At 38.7% G+C, this 21,968-nt stretch overlaps 1 protein-coding gene across 2 annotated transcripts; it reads right to left on the reverse strand.

The window, feature by feature from the left end:
* Positions 1–31: 31 nt before the first annotated feature.
* On the reverse strand, positions 32–20,662 carry LOC132299429 (E3 ubiquitin-protein ligase KEG). Of its 2 annotated transcripts, XM_059796034.1 has the most exons (17): positions 19,565–20,662; positions 16,776–17,138; positions 16,456–16,686; positions 16,075–16,200; positions 15,647–15,983; positions 14,995–15,152; positions 13,499–13,656; positions 13,202–13,323; positions 12,890–13,024; positions 6,428–6,454; positions 6,190–6,314; positions 5,917–6,021; positions 5,559–5,792; positions 3,380–3,713; positions 2,911–3,099; positions 2,471–2,776; positions 32–1,699 (listed from the first exon to the last, which is right to left on the reverse strand). In XM_059796034.1, exons 1-17 carry the CDS (start codon positions 20,305–20,307, stop codon positions 458–460), a joined length of 4,935 nt encoding a protein of 1,644 aa, XP_059652017.1. In that variant the 5' UTR covers positions 20,308–20,662; the 3' UTR covers positions 32–457. The 2 variants fall into 2 exon arrangements, with proteins under 2 accessions (XP_059652017.1, XP_059652018.1); XM_059796035.1 differs by lacking the exon at positions 6,428–6,454.
* Between the last annotated feature and the right edge of the window lie 1,306 nt (positions 20,663–21,968).

A 21,968-nucleotide genomic window follows, 5' to 3' on the forward strand; every position in this document is an offset into this window, starting at 1 on the left:
AAAAAGACACATACTAAAGCTACAACGAAGCTGAAAAAGAGTCGATCAACTCACAAAATCATGAGGTACAATTTATACAAAATAAATAGCAGTCACATATTATATACTGAAAAACTCACCTCAGCTAACAACATAATCAGTGAAATAATAAATGGCCTACATCTATCATTTTCTCATGGCTGCTTGTAATTCGTCACCGTTAGTAACACAGTCCCAGTTCTAACCCACCCCTTTGCGTCACTCTTCCCATCTCTCTGTGCTCATTGTGTTTATTGACAGTAAATATATATCCTGTCATTTGTGTACACTGCAAAAAATGGTATAGCGTCCAGCAAATTTGATCGACCAGCGCAGCAGCAGCAGCAGCTTCTCACCCACCTCTCCAACGCGCTGAGGGGCCAAAGCCTACATAGGCTGTGGAGCAAACTGAAAAGGAAAATTTTGTGAAGGGGTGTTGTTATCGTGAAGTATCTGTCGTACCAGATGAACCCTCGTCGAGAGCAATATCAGCAGGATCTCCAAGCCATGGCCTTCCCTCTCTCCACTGAAATTTAATCCGCAACTTCCCGTTTGCATCTACACCAACCACCTGACCTTTGCTTGCATGCGTCTCCATACCCCATCCCCACCGTGGGCTCACCAACCCCTCTCTTATCCTCACCATATCCCCAACTTTAAATGGCCTGATTCTTTCCATTTCCCCTGCCTTACAAAGCCACAGTCTGTCCAAGAAGCAGAATGCCACCCAGAGGTCCCCATCTTCTATACGGTGCACCACCCCAATGCTCAAGTGACTCACATCTCCCCACTGGTGAGTTGGGGTCGAAACTAATGCCCTAACCCTAACCCAGTCTCCAATGCAGAGTTCTTCTTCCTTCACCAGATCCACTTCAGATGGATCTAGCATCCAAGCCTTTGAGCCAACTGGTGTATGCATTCTCAGTTTTCCATCTGCATCAATTGCTGATATGGTCCCAACACTAGCATGGCTGTGACCCGACCACCCAAACCGTGGCTGCTTCACGCATCTTTTAACCCTAACCCTATGGCCAATTATAAGCCTGTCCACTCTTTCAAGATGGGAAGTAGGCCCCACCCATCCTTCTTGTTCCCCGCAAAACCCAACAAGGATATTTCCACACCATTCATCTCCATCGTATACAATCCCTTGTACAACTCCAATGCTACCAGGCTCAATAGATTTCCAATTATTTGCATTGTTTTTCATTCTGACCCATTCTCCAACTTCAAACATCTGCTCTGTCTCCAGATCTGCAGGATCTCCTCGCCACAAACCCGGCAAACCGAAGAAGGCCACCCTCACTTCTCCATCAGCATTAACACTGGTTAAAACACCTCGTGAATCAGGCTTGGCCCCTCTCCAGCCCCACCTTGGCTCAACTAGTCCAACTCGAAATCGAACATGCTGCCCTATTTTGAAGCTTGGAACCTTTTCAACATCTGTGTAAGGAGTGACCAACTTCCCTTTACGGAAACAGCATGCCAATTCTATATAACCACTATCTTGTACACTATGCACAACTGCTAGACTTTCTTTCCCAATACTGTTCCAATCATAACTTGGTCTGTTCCCCAGGCTTGGTTTGGAGCGTACCCAATCACCTACTTCAAAACCTGAAAGCCTTTCAGCATCTCCAGGAGAAACTTTCCACAAGCCAAGTCTACCAACAACTCTAACCTGAACAGAAAACCAAAATCCACACCTAATCAGCAATCCAGAAAGTAAAAAAAGTAAAGGAATATGAGGGCCTAGAGCTAGCCCTTAGGGATGAAACTTAAAAGCAAATCTAAATACTTTTGTATTAAATGCCACTATTTCTCACTTCTACATTCAGGTCCTACACTTTTATGAAATTTGAAAATATCTTTCAATGTATTTTGCATTTTCTCTTGGATGAGTAACAGACATAAAAGTAATGGAACATGGAATTTCAAGTAAACAATAAGACAGTGGGTTAATATACCCCACCCCCAACACTCTCAAAAATGATAATAAATAAAATAAAATAAAAACAAAAATACAGACCAAAAAAAAGGCCAGAAACACAGAATATTTGATAAGTTTATAAAAATTGACTGCTTATATAAATGATTGTTCAAATATACAAGTATAAAAATATAAATTTATATATAAAGCACGTCTCAGCAGTAAATTTATCCTATTTCCTCAGAATTTGTCAACCATATTCCATATCTGTATCCATACTTCACAAATACACTAAGGGTTGTGCTCCAATGAGTAGTTGCACTTGCCATCACAGTGCACCACTAAATCATAAAAAGGGCAACAAAAATATTTAAAAAAAATTAACAAATCCAGGAGGGAAGTAAGAGGGGTGAGGTTCCAGTAACCTGCAACATAATTGGCAGAATGCGTTCCCAAATGGGTTGCTCGTGGAGAGAAACAATTTTAACACGAGATGAAAGATAAGAAATAGAAAATGCTTACATTTAGAGCCCCATCCATGTCAATTCTCACAATTTTTCCAACAGAAGCAGGAGTTTCATTAGACCATCCAAGCCGTGGCTGAACTATCGATGGCATCACATGAATTTCTTGTCCCACTTCAAAAGGAGGCACCTTCTCCATGTCTGTTACTGAACAACAAAAAGGCTTGCTCCTGAAGCAAAAGGCAACCCCCATATCACCATCTTCTTCCAAACTATGAATTATTCCAATACTGTTCCTTGTGATATCCTCCCATCCATATTTTGGAGAAGAGACTGAAGGTTTTACTTTAACCCAATCCCCAACCTGCTCATTTGCAATGAAAACACAAATAAGATATTTTATTGTGAACCATACATGCAAAATCATTGTTATTATAATTTTTTTCTTTATTTTGGTAGGTAATCATTGTTAAATTTAATAAATTGGACACACATTACCTTGAAATCCTCCACCTTTTCCATGTCAGAAGGATCAGCTTGCCATGGTATTGGGCGATTTGGGATTTCAATTATCAGGAGACCATCACTCTCTATCTCACTTATTCTTCCAACACTATGATGGGTCTCACCACCCCAAGCATATCTGGGCTCTGCAACCGAGCGCTTCACACATACCCGATCACCAATCTGTAAAAATCATATACTACATCATTGTTAAAATGTAAAACACTGAAAAGAGAACCAATAACTAAAGCGAAAAACACAGCCACCGTCCCAACTAATTCACTATTAATTATCCACCAAAGCTTTAGCCCAAGTGGTATCTCCTCCTCCTTCCAAACGGAAGGTTGAGGGTTCTCATCCCCAGGATTATAATGGGTGCCTGCGATTTACCTACCACCGCAACATCAAAAACAGCAACAAGAGGGAAAAGAGGGGGAGGGGGGGAAGAAGAAGTAACTCTTACCCTGAATGGGACAACAGGCTCAACCTCCTCAGGTTCACAATGCCAAGGATTTGGAAGGTAACTCAATTCTAACAACAGACTATTATCTGGTCTAATACAGTACACTATACCAATGCTGCCAGGTGTTACAGATCCTAATCCATGCTTGGCCATGGTAAGAGTGGGCCGAATACGAACCCAGTCCCCAACCTTGAATTCTTCCACCCTCTCCATTTCAGCAGGATCAGCTTTCCATCCTCTGGATGCTCCAGGAAAGCCAACCCGTAGAATCCCATCATCATCAACACATAGAACAGTTCCAATGCTATCACGCGATTGACCACGCCAACCAAACCTAATAATGAAACCAGATCATTTATCATATTCTTCAATCATGCATTGAACTTATGGATCTCATCCGAAGCTGACCAAAAGCATGCCTTTAATAACTTAAAATACTTCAGAAAATGCGATATTCTAATTACTATTACAATTAGTTTTTATTTCTGTTAAAATAATTAAAAAAAAAAACATCAAGAATTTTTGCAGGCATGAACCATAAATATACATAGAAATTAATATTCCAAAGACGAACAAAAACTGACTGCACCAGATGTTACCAATAAAAAAAAAACATCAAAAATTTTTGCAGGCATGAACCATAAATATACATAGAAATTAAACTAACTTTTTTTTTATTGTGTAAAATGTTATTATGTCCACCCTAACTGCACACATAACAGGAGGCAACTTCCACAAAGATGGGTAGGCCCTCAGTTACTCTGCATCCCTTGAAATTGGCTGTTATCCTTTCCTGCTTCTAAATTGAACCATGTCAGTGTTATCAAGCGCACTAAGGCGCTAGAGTTCCTTTGGAGCCTAGGCGCGCACCTCAGTGAAGTGAGGCGCACAAATGAAAATTTAAATTACTATTAAAGTATATTCATATTCCATATTAAAGGCTTAAATGTTGTCAAAGGCGCACCTGGACACACAACAAGCGCAAGTGTTGCACCTGTATGAGCCTGGTAACTAGGCGCGCCTTTAACAACACTGAACCATGTTTTTGACAAACAAGAAACATGTAAAGGAGCCTGATATGAAGTTGAGGGTATGTCAGATAGGTAATCAATGTAGAATTTTAAATCATCTCTTGAAGCCTATTCAGTTGTTTAAGGTCCTTTCACAACAATCCACAGTAATGCTCGTAGCTTTACTGCTGATGTAAAGTAGGGAGGGGGGGATCAATAGGGACATTTCTCAGGAGAATCTCCATTGTTAGTGTCTAATTACAGATAAAACAGAGCAAGGTTTTCAAGCCATGTCATTCAAATGCTAAAAAAGAGACAAATAAAGAGACGGGAACACAAACTCAAGAGTAAACAAATTTCTAGCTAATAGCTTAAAAAAATAGAATAAAATAAAAAAATACAACCATGGGAACAATGGCCACTAATAAAATTTTCCAACAAAATTTGGCAATAGGCTTTCAATCAAAGTAGAGTTTGGGGTTCACAAGGTGCGAATTGATAAATTAATTTTTCAAAGAATTTAATTTTTTATATGAAGATTTGGTATGAATAAATTAAATTAGTGTTGGCGTTCAGAAGGTTCGAATTTATGTGCATGACTATTAACTCAAGTTGAAGATAATGCTAAATATATGTGGTCAAAAACTCATTGATTAGACACTAACAGTATCTGATTGCATATGCACCAATTCAAAATTAATTTCTTCCAATTTTCATACCATGCTGTTTCTTGCATAATCCATATCATTGATTTTAGCAAAATATCCAAACTTTCAGATTCTTCTGCCCTATAACCATTGGACATCAAAAGGATTCAGATCCACAGCCTAAATAGGTTTTCACAAAAATTTTACCAATTAAATCTAAGAACCTATCCAACATTATTTTTATTTCCCTTTCTCAAAAGAATCAAGTCCAGAATTTTATCAGAGAGCTAGATTGTGCAAATTATGTGTTTTATTAAATAGGAGTTATTTATCATTATAAAACTAAAAAAGGTTGCAAAAAACAGATCTATGTTGAAGCTGTTATAAGATAAAATTGCAATTTAATGATTAACAGGCAAGCGTACAACTCCTCCGGTTCATAGTCGATGTGCAGTACAACTACAAATAACCCATCATATAAGCAGCAATGAAGCCAAAAAGGTTAAAGCAAGTCAACCAAACCTCGGCTCTTTGACATCCGCTCTAAGTTGCACATGCTGTCCCCTGTCCAACGGAATAACTTTTACAACTTCATTTGCAAGAACGCGAGCTTCTCCAGAACAAAACGACACAATCAAATAGTCCTTGTCAGGGACACTTTGCACGAAACCAACACTCTTATGTTTTGCATCTTGCCATCCATAAGTGGGAGTTGTCACACTTTTTTTAAATTTCACCCAGTCCCCAACTTGATAACTAAATGCCATTTACAGATACAGAGATTAGAATGTATAATAACCACAATCAAGTATGCAATTTTAAGAGATGAGAAGGTTTTAGAAAAGGTTATGGCAACGCAATGATATAATTTTTTACTCACACTGTAGGTGACAAATGAACTCCCTTATTCATGAGTGCCTCCATCAAATCTTCAGAAATCCATTCCCGTGGAAGGGCCTCCAGAAAATCACCTAATGTCTTACCACTGCTACCCATCACAAGTACATTAGTATAACAAGGTTCAACAGCAAACATCTTGGGGCACCATTTCAAAACTACATCTAGCCTTTGAACATGGGAAAGGATGACAGATATAATTTAAGAAGAGGCAGCCAGGCCACACGAAGAAGTGGTTTTTTTATCAGGTACTTGCCTGTGATTCCTAACTTCAACAGCAGCATCCGGATACCTAAGCATAACAACAATCCATTCAAGATTTTCACGTATCATCTTTGCTGAATCAGCTGCTATATGGAAAGCAGTGTCACCTTCATCATCCTGCCAATAGTGAGCAAACAATTTGCATATTAATGGTAGAAAGAGGAAAGATACAATGTTTGATATATTGAGAGCCAAAAAACGAAAAAAGAAGAAAAGAAAAGAAAAGAAACCTCGCATTTTGATGTATCGTTCATGACCTATAACCAGATTGAGAATCCAATAGTTAAATACTTAATCTGTGACCTGACAGGGGATACACATGCATGCGCAGAGCTGAAGAAATTGCAACACAATTTTATTCTTTCCTGCTCTTTCTAATAGGAAATAGATTTTTGTTCACACAATGTTGCGGATAGAGTTGAATGATTATGAATTCAATCATATGTTGTCCAAGTATATAGAACAGTGATTTGAAGTTTTAAACTAGTCCAACCAAAGAATTTACAGCCTCGGCCTAGAGATGAAGGCAGAAAAATTCTCTATGTATGATTAAGTAAAACATTCAGTGTTATTAGAAAAATAAATCATATGCTCAATTACAAGGGGCAATGAGAAAATTTTATCACAGAAACACAGAAACAAACGCAAAATAAATTTTATATATGAGAACATGTTAAATTTTTTCTACAAATTTTTTATGCAATTTTTTTTTTTGCCAATAAAATTCCGAAATTAACAATTATCTCTTTTTTTCTTTTTTATAATTATGTAGATTAACATTTTTATAATTATGTGGATTAGCATACCCCTAGTCTTTGAGATGCTTTCACTTTTCTTATATCTGGTGCGCTGATGACATAATTTTCCATATCAATTTACATTTCTATCTATTAACTTGAAGAAAAAAAAGGGTTATTATCCATTATGGTCCCCATTAATTGAGGGTGGTGAGAGGACTGGACCGGATACAACCTAACCATTGGCATTGTTAGCACAAAGTGACTGACCTCAAGATTTGAACCCATGTTGTCACACTTGACAGCCTGAACATTTTATAAGTGCGCCAAGCAATGGCCCCTAAATTTATTATTTGAATGGTCAGAAAAATATATGTGCTGGGCTAAAGACCTAGTCTCAAACTGCTAATTATCTTATGTAAATAAATTCAATCTGGGTAATCTAATTACAAGACAACTTTATGGGAGGCAACCTTATGCCTTATATCCTTTCAAGGAAAAACTTACTGCACCCGTCTAGCAAAGCACTTAATAAAATCTCAGCCAACTTACTCATAGAGCATTTCCACCTCAACCGTCCTCCTCCCTGCAGGTTGAAGTCACACAAATCTTAAAGAAAGCCTTTACCTACTCCCCTCTCAACCCTGAAAACCCCTAAAGAAGCAAGGTTCCCGCAGTGCAGATTTGAGATGTAGCTCAAAACAGAATGGTTAAGAAGATAATTAGAAGCTGCAGGAGTCATACAGGTATCGGAGCTTTGTGTTGGCATACAAGTTGAGTTTGCAAATGCGGACTTAAAGAAGTAGAATAAGTCAGTCATGGAAAATTGAAATGCAAAAAATCCCTTTTTTTTTTTTTTTGTTTTTGTTAAGTTAAATGTATTAGAAAGCGTTCAAAAGGGGAACGCGTCCCGAGATATACACAAAAAGAATGTATGAACTCAAAGAACCCAAAAAGTCCACAATGTCCTCTAAAGAAGAATAATCCCTCCCCCAACCCCAACAAAAAAGGGTACAGATAATAGAAAATTTCAGCTCTCCAATAGAGGACTCCTTCCCATCAAAAGATCTTCTGTTCCGCTCTTTCCAAAGACTCCACCAAACGCAAAGAGGGGTCACCCTCCAGAAGTCTCTAGCCTGAGCCCCCACCCATTGGCCCCTCCAGATATCTAGCAATCCTCGAGAAGTCTGAGGCATGACCCAATGGATGCCAAACAAACCAAGCACTCCAACATTCATAAGCAACAGGACAATGCAACAGAAGGTGATCCACGGACTCCCCAAAACACTTGCAAAGACAACACCGGTTAACAATGATATGTATTCTCTTCCGTAAATTGTCCAAAGTCAAAATCTTACTCCAAGCTGCAGTCCACACAAAAAAGGCCACCCTAAGGGGCGCCTTAGAGAGCCACACCGTCTTCCACGGGAAGGGCAACCCATGAAACCCAGAGAGGCGCACAAAGAATGACCGGACCTGGAACGTCCCATTAGAAGAAGGCACCCAAAACAAGGAATCCACACCAGTGCCATCCAATTCCTGTCTATACAAAAGGGCCAACAAGCCAGTGACATCATCCAACTCCCAATCCTGAAAAGGTCGCTTGAATCGTACATCCCAAGACAACGTCCCGCTATCAAGACGATAGCAGTCAGCAACCATAGCATGTTTGTCAACAGCAATCCTAAACAATCTTGGAAACAAACAGAGCCAAAGGCCTATCTTCACACCAGGAATCCTCCCAAAACCTGACAAATCTTCCATCACGAACTCTGAATCTAATGTGTTTAGAGAATTCATCCCACCCCTTCCCAATGGACCTCCACACCCCCACACCATAAGCAGCCCTAACAGGCTTAGCTGACCACCCCCCTCTCTCCTCCCCAAAACGACAAGAAATGACCTTTCTCCATAATCTATGTCTTTCACTGCCGAACCTCCAAAGCCACTTGCCTAAAAGAGCATTATTAAAAGGGGCCAGTCTTCTAATTTCGAGACCACCAAGCTGAAGAGGCTTGCAAACCTGATCCCATTTGACAAGATGATATTTAAACTCCTCCCCACGACCCCCCCAAAGGAAATTCTGTTGGAGCATCTCCAGTCTTCCCACAATAGAGGCTGGAATCCTAAAAAGCGAGAGAAAGTATGTTGGAAGGCTTGACAAAACACTCTTCACTAACGTGACTTTTCCACCCTTGGAGAGATATTGTTTTTTCCAACCAGCCAATCTTCTCTCGACCCGCTCAATCATTGGGTCCCAACTTCCCACCCTCCTTGCCGAGTCCCCCAGCGGTAGACCAAAATAAGAAATAGGGAAGCGTCGCGTCCCACAGCCTAAAGCAGTAGCCAGAGAATCCACATCCTGCACCTCCCCCACAGGGACAAGCACACTTTTACCCACATTGACTTTCAGACCAGAGACAGTCTGAAAACAAACCAAAACACATCTCAAATACTGCAACTGGGACACCTCTGCCTCACAGAAAACAATAGTATCATCCGCAAAATGTTGAGAAATCTCCATCTGCTGAACCGATTCAGGGCCGAGCTTGAAACCGCTAATAAACCCCAAATCCACAGCCCTTCTCATCAGCCTACTAAGGGCCTCCATAACAATAATAAACAAAAATGGGGAAAGAGGGTCCCCCTGCCTCAGACCTCGAGAACTACCAAAGAATCCCGTAGGAGACCCATTAACCAAAATCGAAAATCTGACAGTGAAAACACATGTAGTAATCCATTTCCTCCATTTCGCACCAAAACCCATCCTCTCCAACAGATACAACAGGAAATTCCAACTGACATGATCGTAGGCTTTTTCGATATCCAACTTACAAAGAACACCAGGAACACCACTACAAAGTCTAGAATCCACGCATTCACTGGCAATGAGAGCCAAGTCCAGAATCTGTCTACCCCCAATAAAGGCATTCTGAGACTCGGAAACAACTCCATCAAGCACCTCCCTCAGCCTAAGCGCAAGGACTTTCACAATGATCTAATAGATACACCCAATCAGACTAATTGGTCTAAAGTCCTTGACATTAGAAGCACCACCCTTCTTAGGAATAAGGGCAATAAAGGATGCGTTCAGTGATTTCTCAAATCTCCCCGTGGAATGAAACTCATGAAAAGTGCTCATAATCTCAAGCCTAACCACCTCCCAACTTTCCAGCAAAAATCTCATAGTAAAACCACCGGGGCCTAGAGCCTTATCGCCATTACAACTCTTGAGAGCCTTCAGCACCTCCTCCTCCGAAAAAGGAACCTCCAGCCCATCCCTTTCCAAAACAGAAATAGAGTCAAAATGAAGGTCATCAAGCCTTGACCTCCATCGAAGAGGCTCAGAATAAAGCCTTTGGTAGAAAGAGACAATACCATTTCGCACCTCCTCCTCTGTAGACAAGACCGAACCATCCACACACAGTCGCCCAATATGGTTGCCCCTCCTCTGAGCATTAGCAGTTCTATGAAAAAACTTGGCATTACGATCCCCCTCTTTGAGCCATAAGGCCCGAGATTACTGACGCCACGAGATTTCCTCCAATAGAGCAATTTCCACACATTCTGCCTGACAAGCTGCTCTCCTAGTGCGATGAGACTCAGAAAGAACACTCTCCCCTTCCATTTTATCGATCTCGGCAATATCAGCCAAAGCCCTATTCTTCCTCCACTCCAAATTCCCAAACTCCTCCTTATTCCACCTTTTGAGCTTATTCTTCAGGAGTCGAAGCTTGCTTGCAAGAATAAAACTGGACGTACCCACCACCAGGTCTCCTCCCACCAAGAAAGCAAAGAAACCTGGAAATTATCCGCTCGAAGCCACATGTCTCAAATCTAATAGGAGTGCAAAGAGATCTCAAACCTCCACAATCCAAAACCAAGGGGATATGGTCCGACGTAACCCTAGCCAGCACAGCTTGAACAACATCCGGGAACTTCTCCTCGCAGTCGCCAGAAATCAAAAATCTATCAAGCCAAGAAAAAGTTGGCGATTCCCTCCCGCTGGACCAAGTAAAAGAAGCTCCCTCAAGAGGAAGATCAATAAGCTGACGACCATCAATAAAATCAGAAAAATGCATCATAGCTTGAGTCCACGAACCACCTGTAGATCTCTCTGCCGGTGACCTAACCACATTAAAATCACCGACCACACACCAAGGAAGAGACCACCTCCCCTTCACCCCACTCAACTCCTCCCACAACCCATCCCTCACACCATCATCAACCGGCCCATACACCCCAGAAAAACCCCAAGAGAACCTATCCTCCTCCAAAACAAAAGCACAAGATAAAGAAAATCTCCCCCTGCAAACCTCCATCTTAGCCATCCATCTCCTATCCCACATAATGAGAATACCACCAGAAGCCCCAGTTGATGGTTAGATCAAAGCTTTAAATGGAAACAATCCCAAGTTGACGGTTAGATCAAAGCTTTAAATAGAAAACAAGAAACACCAGGGTTGAGTGCATTAGAGGCAGCTAGGAAGGAGAAATCAAAGCAGCGCTAGGTAGGATTGCTCTTATGCAGAAGATTAGTTGGAGCCCTCTAGCTGAAGAAAGGAGCAGGAACAGGAATTTTTTTTCATAGACTTGACAAATCCCACAGATGTGGCAATTAAATTGGAAGATTGTTGTGGATGAGGTTAAGGATAGAATAGGGCATCGGAAACAGTATTGCACAATTCCATGAGGACTTCTACTCAAAGACCTCCTGGTGGTATCTAGACTGGATGAATGGACTTTCAGCATTAAAATATTAAAAATAACAAGGACAGAGAGTAGCTTGATAGGCAGTTCACTGACGAGGACAGGTAGAAGATCTAAAAATCTTTAATAGGGAAAAGGGACTAGAATTCTTTCAATAGGATTGGGGTACCATGAAATTGCTTGGCATGATGGTCATTAATCACATCCACAAGCACGGGTACTTCGAGCGGAGACTGAATGCTTCTTTCATTGCACTGATTCTATAGAAGGGGGGAGTGGTAGATTTAAAGGATTTACGACCAGTCAGTAGTTGCGAGTTCGTATATTTCATTGTGGAACTTGGACAGGTAATACCGTTATAGGTAGTATTATTTTAAAGCCCAGAATGCCATTCATTTTTATTTTTTTCTTTTTTTAATGAGTGTTTTAAGTTTTAACTAGAGGACCAGGAGCAGAATGCTGGGATCATTTGCAAATTGAGCACCCAAATTGGGGGTTTCTCATTGCATATCAAGGAAAGGATGGGTCGTGCATAACCAGAGAAAGTAGATTGAGTTCTGCACTTACACTCCAACAGCCTTCTTCAGGAACTTGAGGGCCTACTCAGGGGGGTCCTCTCCCTCCTTACCTTTCATTATGGTGATGGAGCCTTCCAACAAAATAAGAGGGAAAGGCAGAGAATAGGGACATACTGAAGTGTTTAGTTATAGGTAGTCCCCTGACAACCACACTTTAGATGATGATGAAACGATTGTGGTCTATGGAGGCAAGTTAGAATTGGCTGAAGTTCCTCAAATACATTCTTCTGCCTTTTCAGGCATTGTCCGGCTTGAAGACCATTTTAGCTAAAAGAAACTTGACTCTAGTTGGATAGGTAAAGGAGGTGCGTAGCTTTGTAGCCATTCTAGGGTGAAAAGAGGGAACACCCTGTCACCCCCCGTCACCTATTTAAATTTCTCCATAGGTGTTTCATTCAAGATCTCAGCCATTTGTAATAAAATCATTGAGATGTTTGAGAGGCAATTGACAGGTCGGAAGCAGAAGAGGGCAAAAGATCACCCTGATTAGGTAACTAAAACAATATGGAGTATAATTTATTAACAACATATAGGATGTCATTGAGCATCACAGACTATAAATCTTCCAACTAAATATTGCATAAACAGAAACAAGTTGAGTAGTGATTTCAGATAAACATTTGCTCAAATACTGTGAATAATAAATTTTACGTCAAAAAAGAGATACCTGTAAATTACAATTTGCACCAGCAGATAATAGCAATCCAACACATGATTTTGCACCTCTGGCCAATGCTACATGAAGAGGTATGGTATTGTGCACATTCCTAATATTCACATCAACTCCAGAATCGAGAATAATCTACACAATGGGTTGGACAATGGTAATTAGATCAGAAAAGAATAAAAAAGACTGAACAGAAAATTTCCAGATTTGAGTATTGACATCTGCACCAAATGCAATTAAAACCATGGCTTACCTACATCAAGGAGACAGATATACAATCACGTCAATTACTAGGGAAGCTATTGAACTTACCTTGACTAACTCAACATCATTAACCATAGCAGCCGTATGCAGAGCTGTTCGCCCATGTTGGGTATCTTGGGCAGTTGGATCTGCTCCAGCAGCAAGGAGCAATCGTACCAGTTCTCTGCCCTCTACAATCACAATACAAAATCAATTGGTCAAGTTACTGAAGCAAACAGAGGAAATTAAGTGCAAAAAAAGAAGGAAAAAAAGTATCATGGAACAAAACACTACTTATTTTAAATAAGTAATATTTTTTATCAGATAATGATTAAATAACCTAATATAATCAGATCCAATTTTTACCAACTTCATGATCTTTCTTTAAGGGAGCTGCCATACACAATGCAGTGCCAACCGGACTTGGTATATCAATAGCATCAGCAATCTCTTTTATGGATGCAAGTTCCACCCATCTTCTGACCACAGTCAAATTCCATGTTTCTACGCACTTGTGCAGAGGTCTGTCACATCAAAAAATTCAAAATGTGCAGCCTATAAAGGAAATAGATGAAACAAAAAGAGAACTAAAGATGGCATGCTCAAAAGATTGTAATCATGAAGAATCAAATGCACAATCTATATAATTGCAATCAGATCTGCAATGAAATAGATAGAAAATCACTTAATACTCTGCAATGAAATAGATAGAAAATTACTGTTTATTAATGATTTCATTTAGGAAGCACGGACATGCCTAAAAGGGTAAAGAGGAATCCCTGTCGGACACCGACACGAGCTGGACATGCTAAAAAACGTGTCTGAATTTTATTTTATTTTTCCAAATATTCGGACACTGCACGGACACACCTTCGACACCCATGTTGCATTCTCGGGTTTTTTTTTTTTTTTTTTTTTGTCCTTATAATGCATTCTTGGGGATTTTTAAGAAAGTTTTAGAAAAAAATATGGTTTGAAGTGTAAATATGACGAGTTGTTTAATAACTTTCAATAATATGGTGGTCATTACAAGATTACTTAAAAGTTGTTGTTTTATAAAACAATTTCATATTAAGATAATCATAAATTTAGGAAAATATTTTAGTTCAAAGATACAAACTCTTGCACGATCAACTTTGGCTCTCTCTTGTTCTCCCGCCGACCAAGCTTGGCTGCCGGTAGATGGTCTCTCTCTCTCTCTCCTCTTTTCTTTCTTCTTCTTCTTCACAAACCCTTGATACTTCTTTTTTTTCCTTTCACAAAAAAATTCTTTTTGTCTCTTTTTCTTTGCCTCTTGTTTCCATTAACTTTCTCTTCTATGGATTCTTACCTTTATTGTTAACTAACCCTTAACTATTTTTCTAACAAAACTCTAATCCTCTGTGTTTCTTTTTTTTTTTTTTCTCTTTCTTAACCGTATTTCCACCTTTCTTTATTTTTACCAGCAAAACGTAATTTTTTTTCACCATTAGGATGATAGATAATAATATTACTCTTAAATTCTTAAAGTACAACATCATATATATATATATATATATATATATATATATATATATATATATATATATATATATATATATATATATATAATACATTTATTATTAGCCATGTCCCCGTCGTATCCGTGTCCTAATTTTTTAGGATTTGCCGCGTTGCCATTTCCGTGCCGTATCCGTGTCCCGTATCCGTTTCCGTGCTTCTTAGGATTTCATTAACGTGAAAACGTTAGAAATTTGAGAAAGCAAAGAACCAAGGAGAATTGTAAGACTAATTCAATAGCACTCCTTGAGAAGCCTACAAATAAATGTTTAGCAAAATAACAAAGGACAAAACACTCAAACAGGTCCATTTAACATACTTACGTCAAATTTTTGGAATTTAAGATAGCCATCGATTTACATCCCCCGTGTTCCAATATGACAAGAGCACAGTCAGTATATTTCTTGGTAACAGCTCTATGTAGGACAGATTCACCTTCATCATCCACTGCATTTGGATCAGCTCCAGCCAACAGTAACTCCTGTTGTCATTAATAAATATGTCATAGGAGAAACTTAAAAAGTGGAAGAACAAAAAAAAAACATTTTTAACCCCAATAAAATTCCCTTGTGTTGGTTCCCATTAGAGTTTGGTGTCATTTGTTCCTCAACTTTTTTTCTTTTAAAATTCCTCATCCTTCATCTCCTTGAATATCCTATTTTTTTCTCTTGAGATACTTTCCAGTATTTTTCTAAAATAATACTCCCTCTGTCCCAAAATAAGTGCCCACCTTTCCATATTTAGCTGTCCCAATTCAAAAGTCAATGCACTGTATTTTACAACATTCTCAATTTATCCTTCTTGCATTTAACTTGTAAAAATAATTAAATGTAAAACATCAGTGGACCCACCATGGGTAGATTTGGTAATTCATTCACTACCAATACAATAAAAAAATATCGAAAGCCACATCTTAAAAAGTTTGGTTCCCAAAAAGGGACACTTCAAATGGGATGGAGGGAGTAGAACACTTACACGCATGCAATCTGGTTGGCCATGGTACGCACAGACATGAGCAACAGATGGACCAAAGCCTTCCCTCAACCTAGACCTGACATTAGCACGTCTTTTGATAAGAGCACGAACACACTCTGGAGATCCAGCTGCCAAAGCAAACACAAGAGGAGGATCCCCGTCTTTGTCTAAAACATCCACATTTGCCTCTTTGTACTCCAAAATGACCTCAACAAGTTCCACGCTACCCCGTCTACAAGCCAGGTGGAGGGCAGTCTGGCCATCAGCATTCTGTGCTTCTAAGAGTGAGCATAGTAAGCTGCCATTGTTTCCTGATGCAGCCTTTACAAGCAACTCCCTGCATTAATTATGGGGAACAGAATATGAAAGACAGCAAAAGATTTTTTTTTACTGAAAATGTAAAAGAAGGCTACAGCGAAGTGATTGACCTAACGCCATCCACATTGGCTTCAGATACAAGGCCATGTAGCAGTTTTGGATTATCCTGGAAAACCTCCAAATTAGATGAAGGAGATGGCTTTGTCACACTTGCCCCGGAGCAATTGGCAAATTCACTGTATTTCCACATAAAGCATGTATGCATATTCTTAGAAACCAATATAGCACGATAGAAAATATCAGAACAAACAGTGATATAAAAACACACAAATAATCCAAGGAATGTGTATAAAACCAACATCACAACATATATGGTTGCTACCTTAATTCTTGCTCCAAAAATCATACCAAGTGCTTAGTAGACAGAGGTCAACGTATCTAATCTATAAGAGAAGAATGATAATAGAAGGTAGCAGTTACAAATTTCTTACTTATCAGGGCTTGCAGTAGGGCTCCGAGGTATTCCTTGCAAGTGGCGAAGGAATATTGCTAACATCGAACTAAAAGTTGGTCTTTTAGACGCCTTGAACTGTAGGCACTCACCAATCATCTTCCACAATTCCCCTGGTATACCAACACCTACTACACTTGCATATTGTGGAGGTTGTCTTCGACCCTTGACAACAGCTCGATAGATTTCCTCTGAACTTAAGCCAGCCCATCTGCAGAGAATGTCAATTCTCATTAAGCAGTTACATCAATATGAGGGAAATAGTTATTAAAGGAAAAAACTAAGAGCTACTCCACATACGGGATAGAGCCAGTGCACATTTCCACCAGTGTACAGCCAAAGCTCCAGGCGTCAGACTCCGCAGATATGCCAATGGCATCATCCCAGAAAAGATTCAGTGATTTCTTCACTGGTTCCCACGCCTCTGGAGCTGTGTAGTTCGGACTGAGCATTGTACAATCCATGCATGAATGAAGCCTTGACGAATCACACTCCAACCGTGCTTTTCGGCAGGCAGTTTTCTTTAAAATTAATGGAAGTCCATAATCAGAAACCACAGCATGACCATTTGCATCCAAGAGAAGATTGGATGGTTTTAGGTTCATACAAACAACACCAGCTGCATGGAGTTCAGCTACCCCCCGAGCAATGTCTGCCCCATATCTACAGTCACAGAACAAACAACAAATCAAGACAATTTAGAGTGCCAGATTGTAATCACAACTGTCATAAAAATGAAATCAGATAGTATTTTTTTTTTTGTTAACTATGGAATCTAATTGGTTCTTTTACAGTTTCGTTCCAAAATTAATAGATGGTCCAGCCAAAATTTGACTAGTGCACATTGGGGAGAACTGGAAGCAGTAATATCCCTTATTCCCTCCATAAAGATAAATACCCAGCGACCCTAACCCTGAAACTTTGTGATACCTTGTTGATAAAATAGTGAAGCTCCAGATATATATAAAGCCAACTATAGCTCTGTGATATAGAAATCCCAGAATATAGTTTGTACTCTTAAGTCAAATTAAATACAATTTTTTCTATCCCTCTCTACACAATCCATTAAGGCCCCAAAATGAAATTTAGTCGTTCTTGAAGATGACATGTTACATGGAAACGGTTGTCACATAAGTATGTGTCAAAATGTCGAAATTATCAAATATCCTAATCCAAAGACACAAGGACACCTTTAAATATTCTTACTTTTTTTTCTTTTTTTTTTCATATATATAAGATACAATGATCATTTTATGTGACATATAACATCCAATGTGTCACTTCACTTATTTTGAAGTAACAATGTAACAAAAGAATATCAAACAAACACTTTTTATACAATTATATAGTGAAATAGAATTATCATATATGCTTATAAGGTGCATGGCCACTTACATATGTCATGCATATTTAGGTGCTGCGTGTCAAATATAAGTGTATCACGCATTTAGAAGAGGTAGTGTAAAATATGGTGTTGATAGTACCTTTCCCCATCTCCTCATCCTCCTTATCTCCAGCATTCTATCACAATGTCATGAAATTCTGAGTAGTCTGTCCCCCTCTCTTCCCTCTCAATCTTTGCCATTAAATAAGCATTACTCTCAGGTTATGTAGGTATCTATTCAATAATTTAGAAGAATTTTAAGTCCACTATACGCTATTTCTCAATAAATTTCAAGGATATTTTTGAGAAAATTCTGGACCTTGCATGCTCAATAAAAATTCTTACTTTGTTCACCTAATTAAAATACAAACAGAAGGTATGCATGCTTGGGCTTTTAGAATTTTTGAGATATCTAATAATATTTCTTAGTGAAATCTAATAATTTTAGATTCATAAATTAGTATTCAAGAACTTCATTCATAATGTTTAAGAACTTAAAATAACTAGAATGAAATTCGACAGATGAAATGACCAATTGTCACAACATTCCTCAATTTAGATTTCTAAAGTGAGCGATTATGGCAGGATCACATACAGGTCTGAAACATGCCTTTTTATAAAGGGAATTCACGGGCTGAGCAGTGTATGCCCGGGGGGCACGTGCCCCCCTGGCCTGGCCTTGCCCCGCTTAGTATAATACATACACTAAATTTATGTATTTTTATATGTATATATGAAAAAAAATCATATAATGCCCCCTAAAACTTTGATTTTCTAAAATTATCTCTTAAATTTTGTATTTCTTCTCTTTGTTACTCTTTAAATTCGTTTAATTTCCTTAAAAAAAAGTCAAAAAAAAATTTTTTAATCTAAGTCTAATTTTTTTCCATTTCAAAGTTCTCTCATTTTGTCTTTCTTTTTTAAAATTTTTGTCAACTATTTATCTTTCTTAAACGACACATTGATTGATGTATTATTTTGAGTAATTTTTCTTCTTTGCCTCTTGATTTGAAGAATCTATATTTATTGTCATGTTTACTGATTTTTTTTTTTTTTTTTTTTTTACACTATGCCCCCTGGATTTAATTTCTGGCTCCGCCCTTATTGCAGTGACTTATGTGGTTGACAAGCAATAATAAGAGAACCATTAACTGCACCATTTACAGCTAAGAGTTCTATTTGTATTTAGAACAACTTGTCCAAACAAGATATATATGAAGAGCAACTGAATTATAGAAGTGAAGTTTGGAAATGATGAACTCTGTATGTGCAATCATGCAAAATCAAGTAAAATGAGGAAATATCCCACTTAATTCCAGCTGCTTTGACTACGCATGGAGATTTCACAATGGTATTCAAACACAAAACCATAAATAAAAGATGAGTAACTGTGATATATCTCCCTTACTCCCTAAAACTATTATATGCTGAAACTTTTCAAGTCTAACAGGTATCTAAAATCTAATGCATGTGCTTGAACCAGACTTTTGCAGGTTCAACATTATATACTCAGAAATTACCCAAATCCAAATAAATTGTTATCCAAAAGTTGGTGCCTGATCACAAGATCAAACCTTTACAAAATTCGAAGGTCAAAGGAAAAAAAAAAAAAAAAACAGAGTTTCCCTGTGTAACCTTCAAAGTTCATCAAAGTAAAAGACATGTGAAGATTGAACAATCATAAAAGATTGAAAGAGACGAAAACCTGAGAATTTGCTCAAGAGTGAGTCGCCCTTCATTTCGCTGCATCTCCGTGTGGACAGACCCGCTACACTTATCCATTATAAGGGACAGACAATCCTCTGTCCTTGTAGCTCCATGGAAAGTGCATACATTCCGGCACCACATCGACGCCCGCCGCAAATTCTCAAGTTGATTCTGCACCCAAACCAAATCCGCATCGTCGTCCCTGATCACAATCTTCTTCACCGCCACTCGGTGGCGACACCGCCCTGGCCCACCCGAAAGCACAGCGGACCACGTTTCCACCCCAGCCTTCCTTTCCTCCCCAATCAGCCGAATCAATCTCAAGTCCTGGTGCGAAGCGAGCTCAATAACCGCACCGCCGCCACCACCGCACCCGGAACTCGAAGTGTGAGACTGGCGGCTGCACCTCCGCCTCCTCCTCGACTCGTCATCGTCATCTTCAAGCTCATCCTCGTCGTTCTCCTCATCTTCATCAGTAAAATCGCAGTCAAAAGCCGAGGAAGAGTTCAACGAAGAGTGGATTAAAGCGAGAATTGCATAGTTCTTGCGGAGAGCTTGCACGGAGTTGCCGACGACGGAGACGTGTCGACACCTAGGGCACGAGAGAGTCGTGTCCGAGGAATCCGAGAACATCCGGGACAGACACTCCTTGCAGAAGCCATGGCCGCATTGAAGCAGCAGAGGACACCTCTCTTCCTCGTTGTATCGAGTCTGACACACCGAACAACAAGGAATCTTCATTCTCTCTCTACACAACCGAATCCGAATCCAAATCCAAATCCAAACTCAAACAATCGATGAATTGCAATCAGGTGAAGTAAATTCATGGAGATCTTAGAGAGAGAAAATTGAGAGTGAGAGAAGCAGAATTGGTAGATCCATGATGGAATTCATCAAAAGAATGAGGTAAACTATTTCTATATAAGAATCAATCCAGAAAAATAGGTAGAAATGTAGAGAGAGAAAGAGAGGTTTTTAGTGAGAGAAAGAGACGAGAGAAGAGAAGAAGGCTTTTGAGAAGGGTTTTCAACCCCTTTTCCTTCGGTTCTATGGTTGGCTACTTGCACCTCCTGCTCCCCAACCCGTTTCTTCCGTCTCAGAGACTTGTTTTTATTATATCAATATAATAATATTAGTAGGGTTAAATTGCATATAACCAGTTTATTACTATAAAATTTTCATACTTTCTTAAAATTGTAATTTATCTTTTTTTTATTATATTGCATAAAATTTCTCAAACTGTACAAAAGTAATACTACCTCTCAAAATAGTGCTTGGTAATCTTAAAAATAGTTCTCAATCATTTAAAAAATATGTTAATTCAGTTCATTAATTCCGCGGCTAGATGGTGCTCTCATCACATGATGTTATATAAAATTGACAAATTATTATGTCACTCGTCAATACGATTCAAACACGACACAATATAAGTGGGTTTGGATTGACCTTACACGGATTCGGGTCATAAACGCGGTGACACGATTAACCCGTTTATTTAACCGTATCGGGTTAGGGTTGAGGGATTTCAACCCATTTATACCCATTTAACTTAACATATCGTAATCGTGAATATGACCTATATAATATGTTACCCGTTAAACCTAATTATTATAAATAGTTAAGTCATTTTAATATAAACTTTTGTTTTTTCTACTTATTTTGAATATTTGACTTAATTGTAACAATTTTTATTTAATATTTATTATTTGATTAAATATTAAATGTCTTATTTTAATAAACAGTACCTATTTAATAAACGGGTCGAGTTAGTGTTGAGGGTTCCTGGTATGATTATTAAATAGGTCTGAGTTGAGTTTACCTGTTTAATAGAATATCGCAATACGAATTTTATCCATGACTACGAATCGCCACCTCTAAATTGTCATGTGATAAGACTAACTTACATGAATTACAGTATGTAAATCATATACTCTTAAAAACTAAATAAATAAATTCATGTACTGTTATATTTGATGACAAAAATTTAATAAAAAAACTACTGTCTTTTAAGGAGTCTTAAATCTCAAGTATATAGATATATACAAATTATATTAATACAAAGAATATATGCAACCACACAGGGAAGAGGTATACTTCACCTTACAAACAAAAACAAGTATGTCCAGAAATGCTTTCGCACTCCTTTTACATATAGTAAATGGAAAACTCCATAAAGCCGTCAAAAGAGATTTAGAGCCAAACCCAGAAGAAGGGAACACGACGGACCAACAGAGCACGGGCAAGAGAACACCTAAATAAATATATAATGCGAACATAGCAAGGACCAAAAGCTGAGGAGTTCAAATATCATCAGGAATAGCCCCATTTTCAATAAATAAATAAATAAATGAGTGGCACAATTGCTCCCACTTACAATACATTGGGTTCCTACCTGAAAATAG

Source organism: Cornus florida, unplaced genomic scaffold, assembly GCF_030987335.1.
Source record: "Cornus florida cultivar Cherokee Brave unplaced genomic scaffold, ASM3098733v1 CherokeeBrave_3.0.0_Hap2_Chr03, whole genome shotgun sequence".
Taxonomy (NCBI): Eukaryota; Viridiplantae; Streptophyta; class Magnoliopsida; order Cornales; family Cornaceae; genus Cornus; species Cornus florida.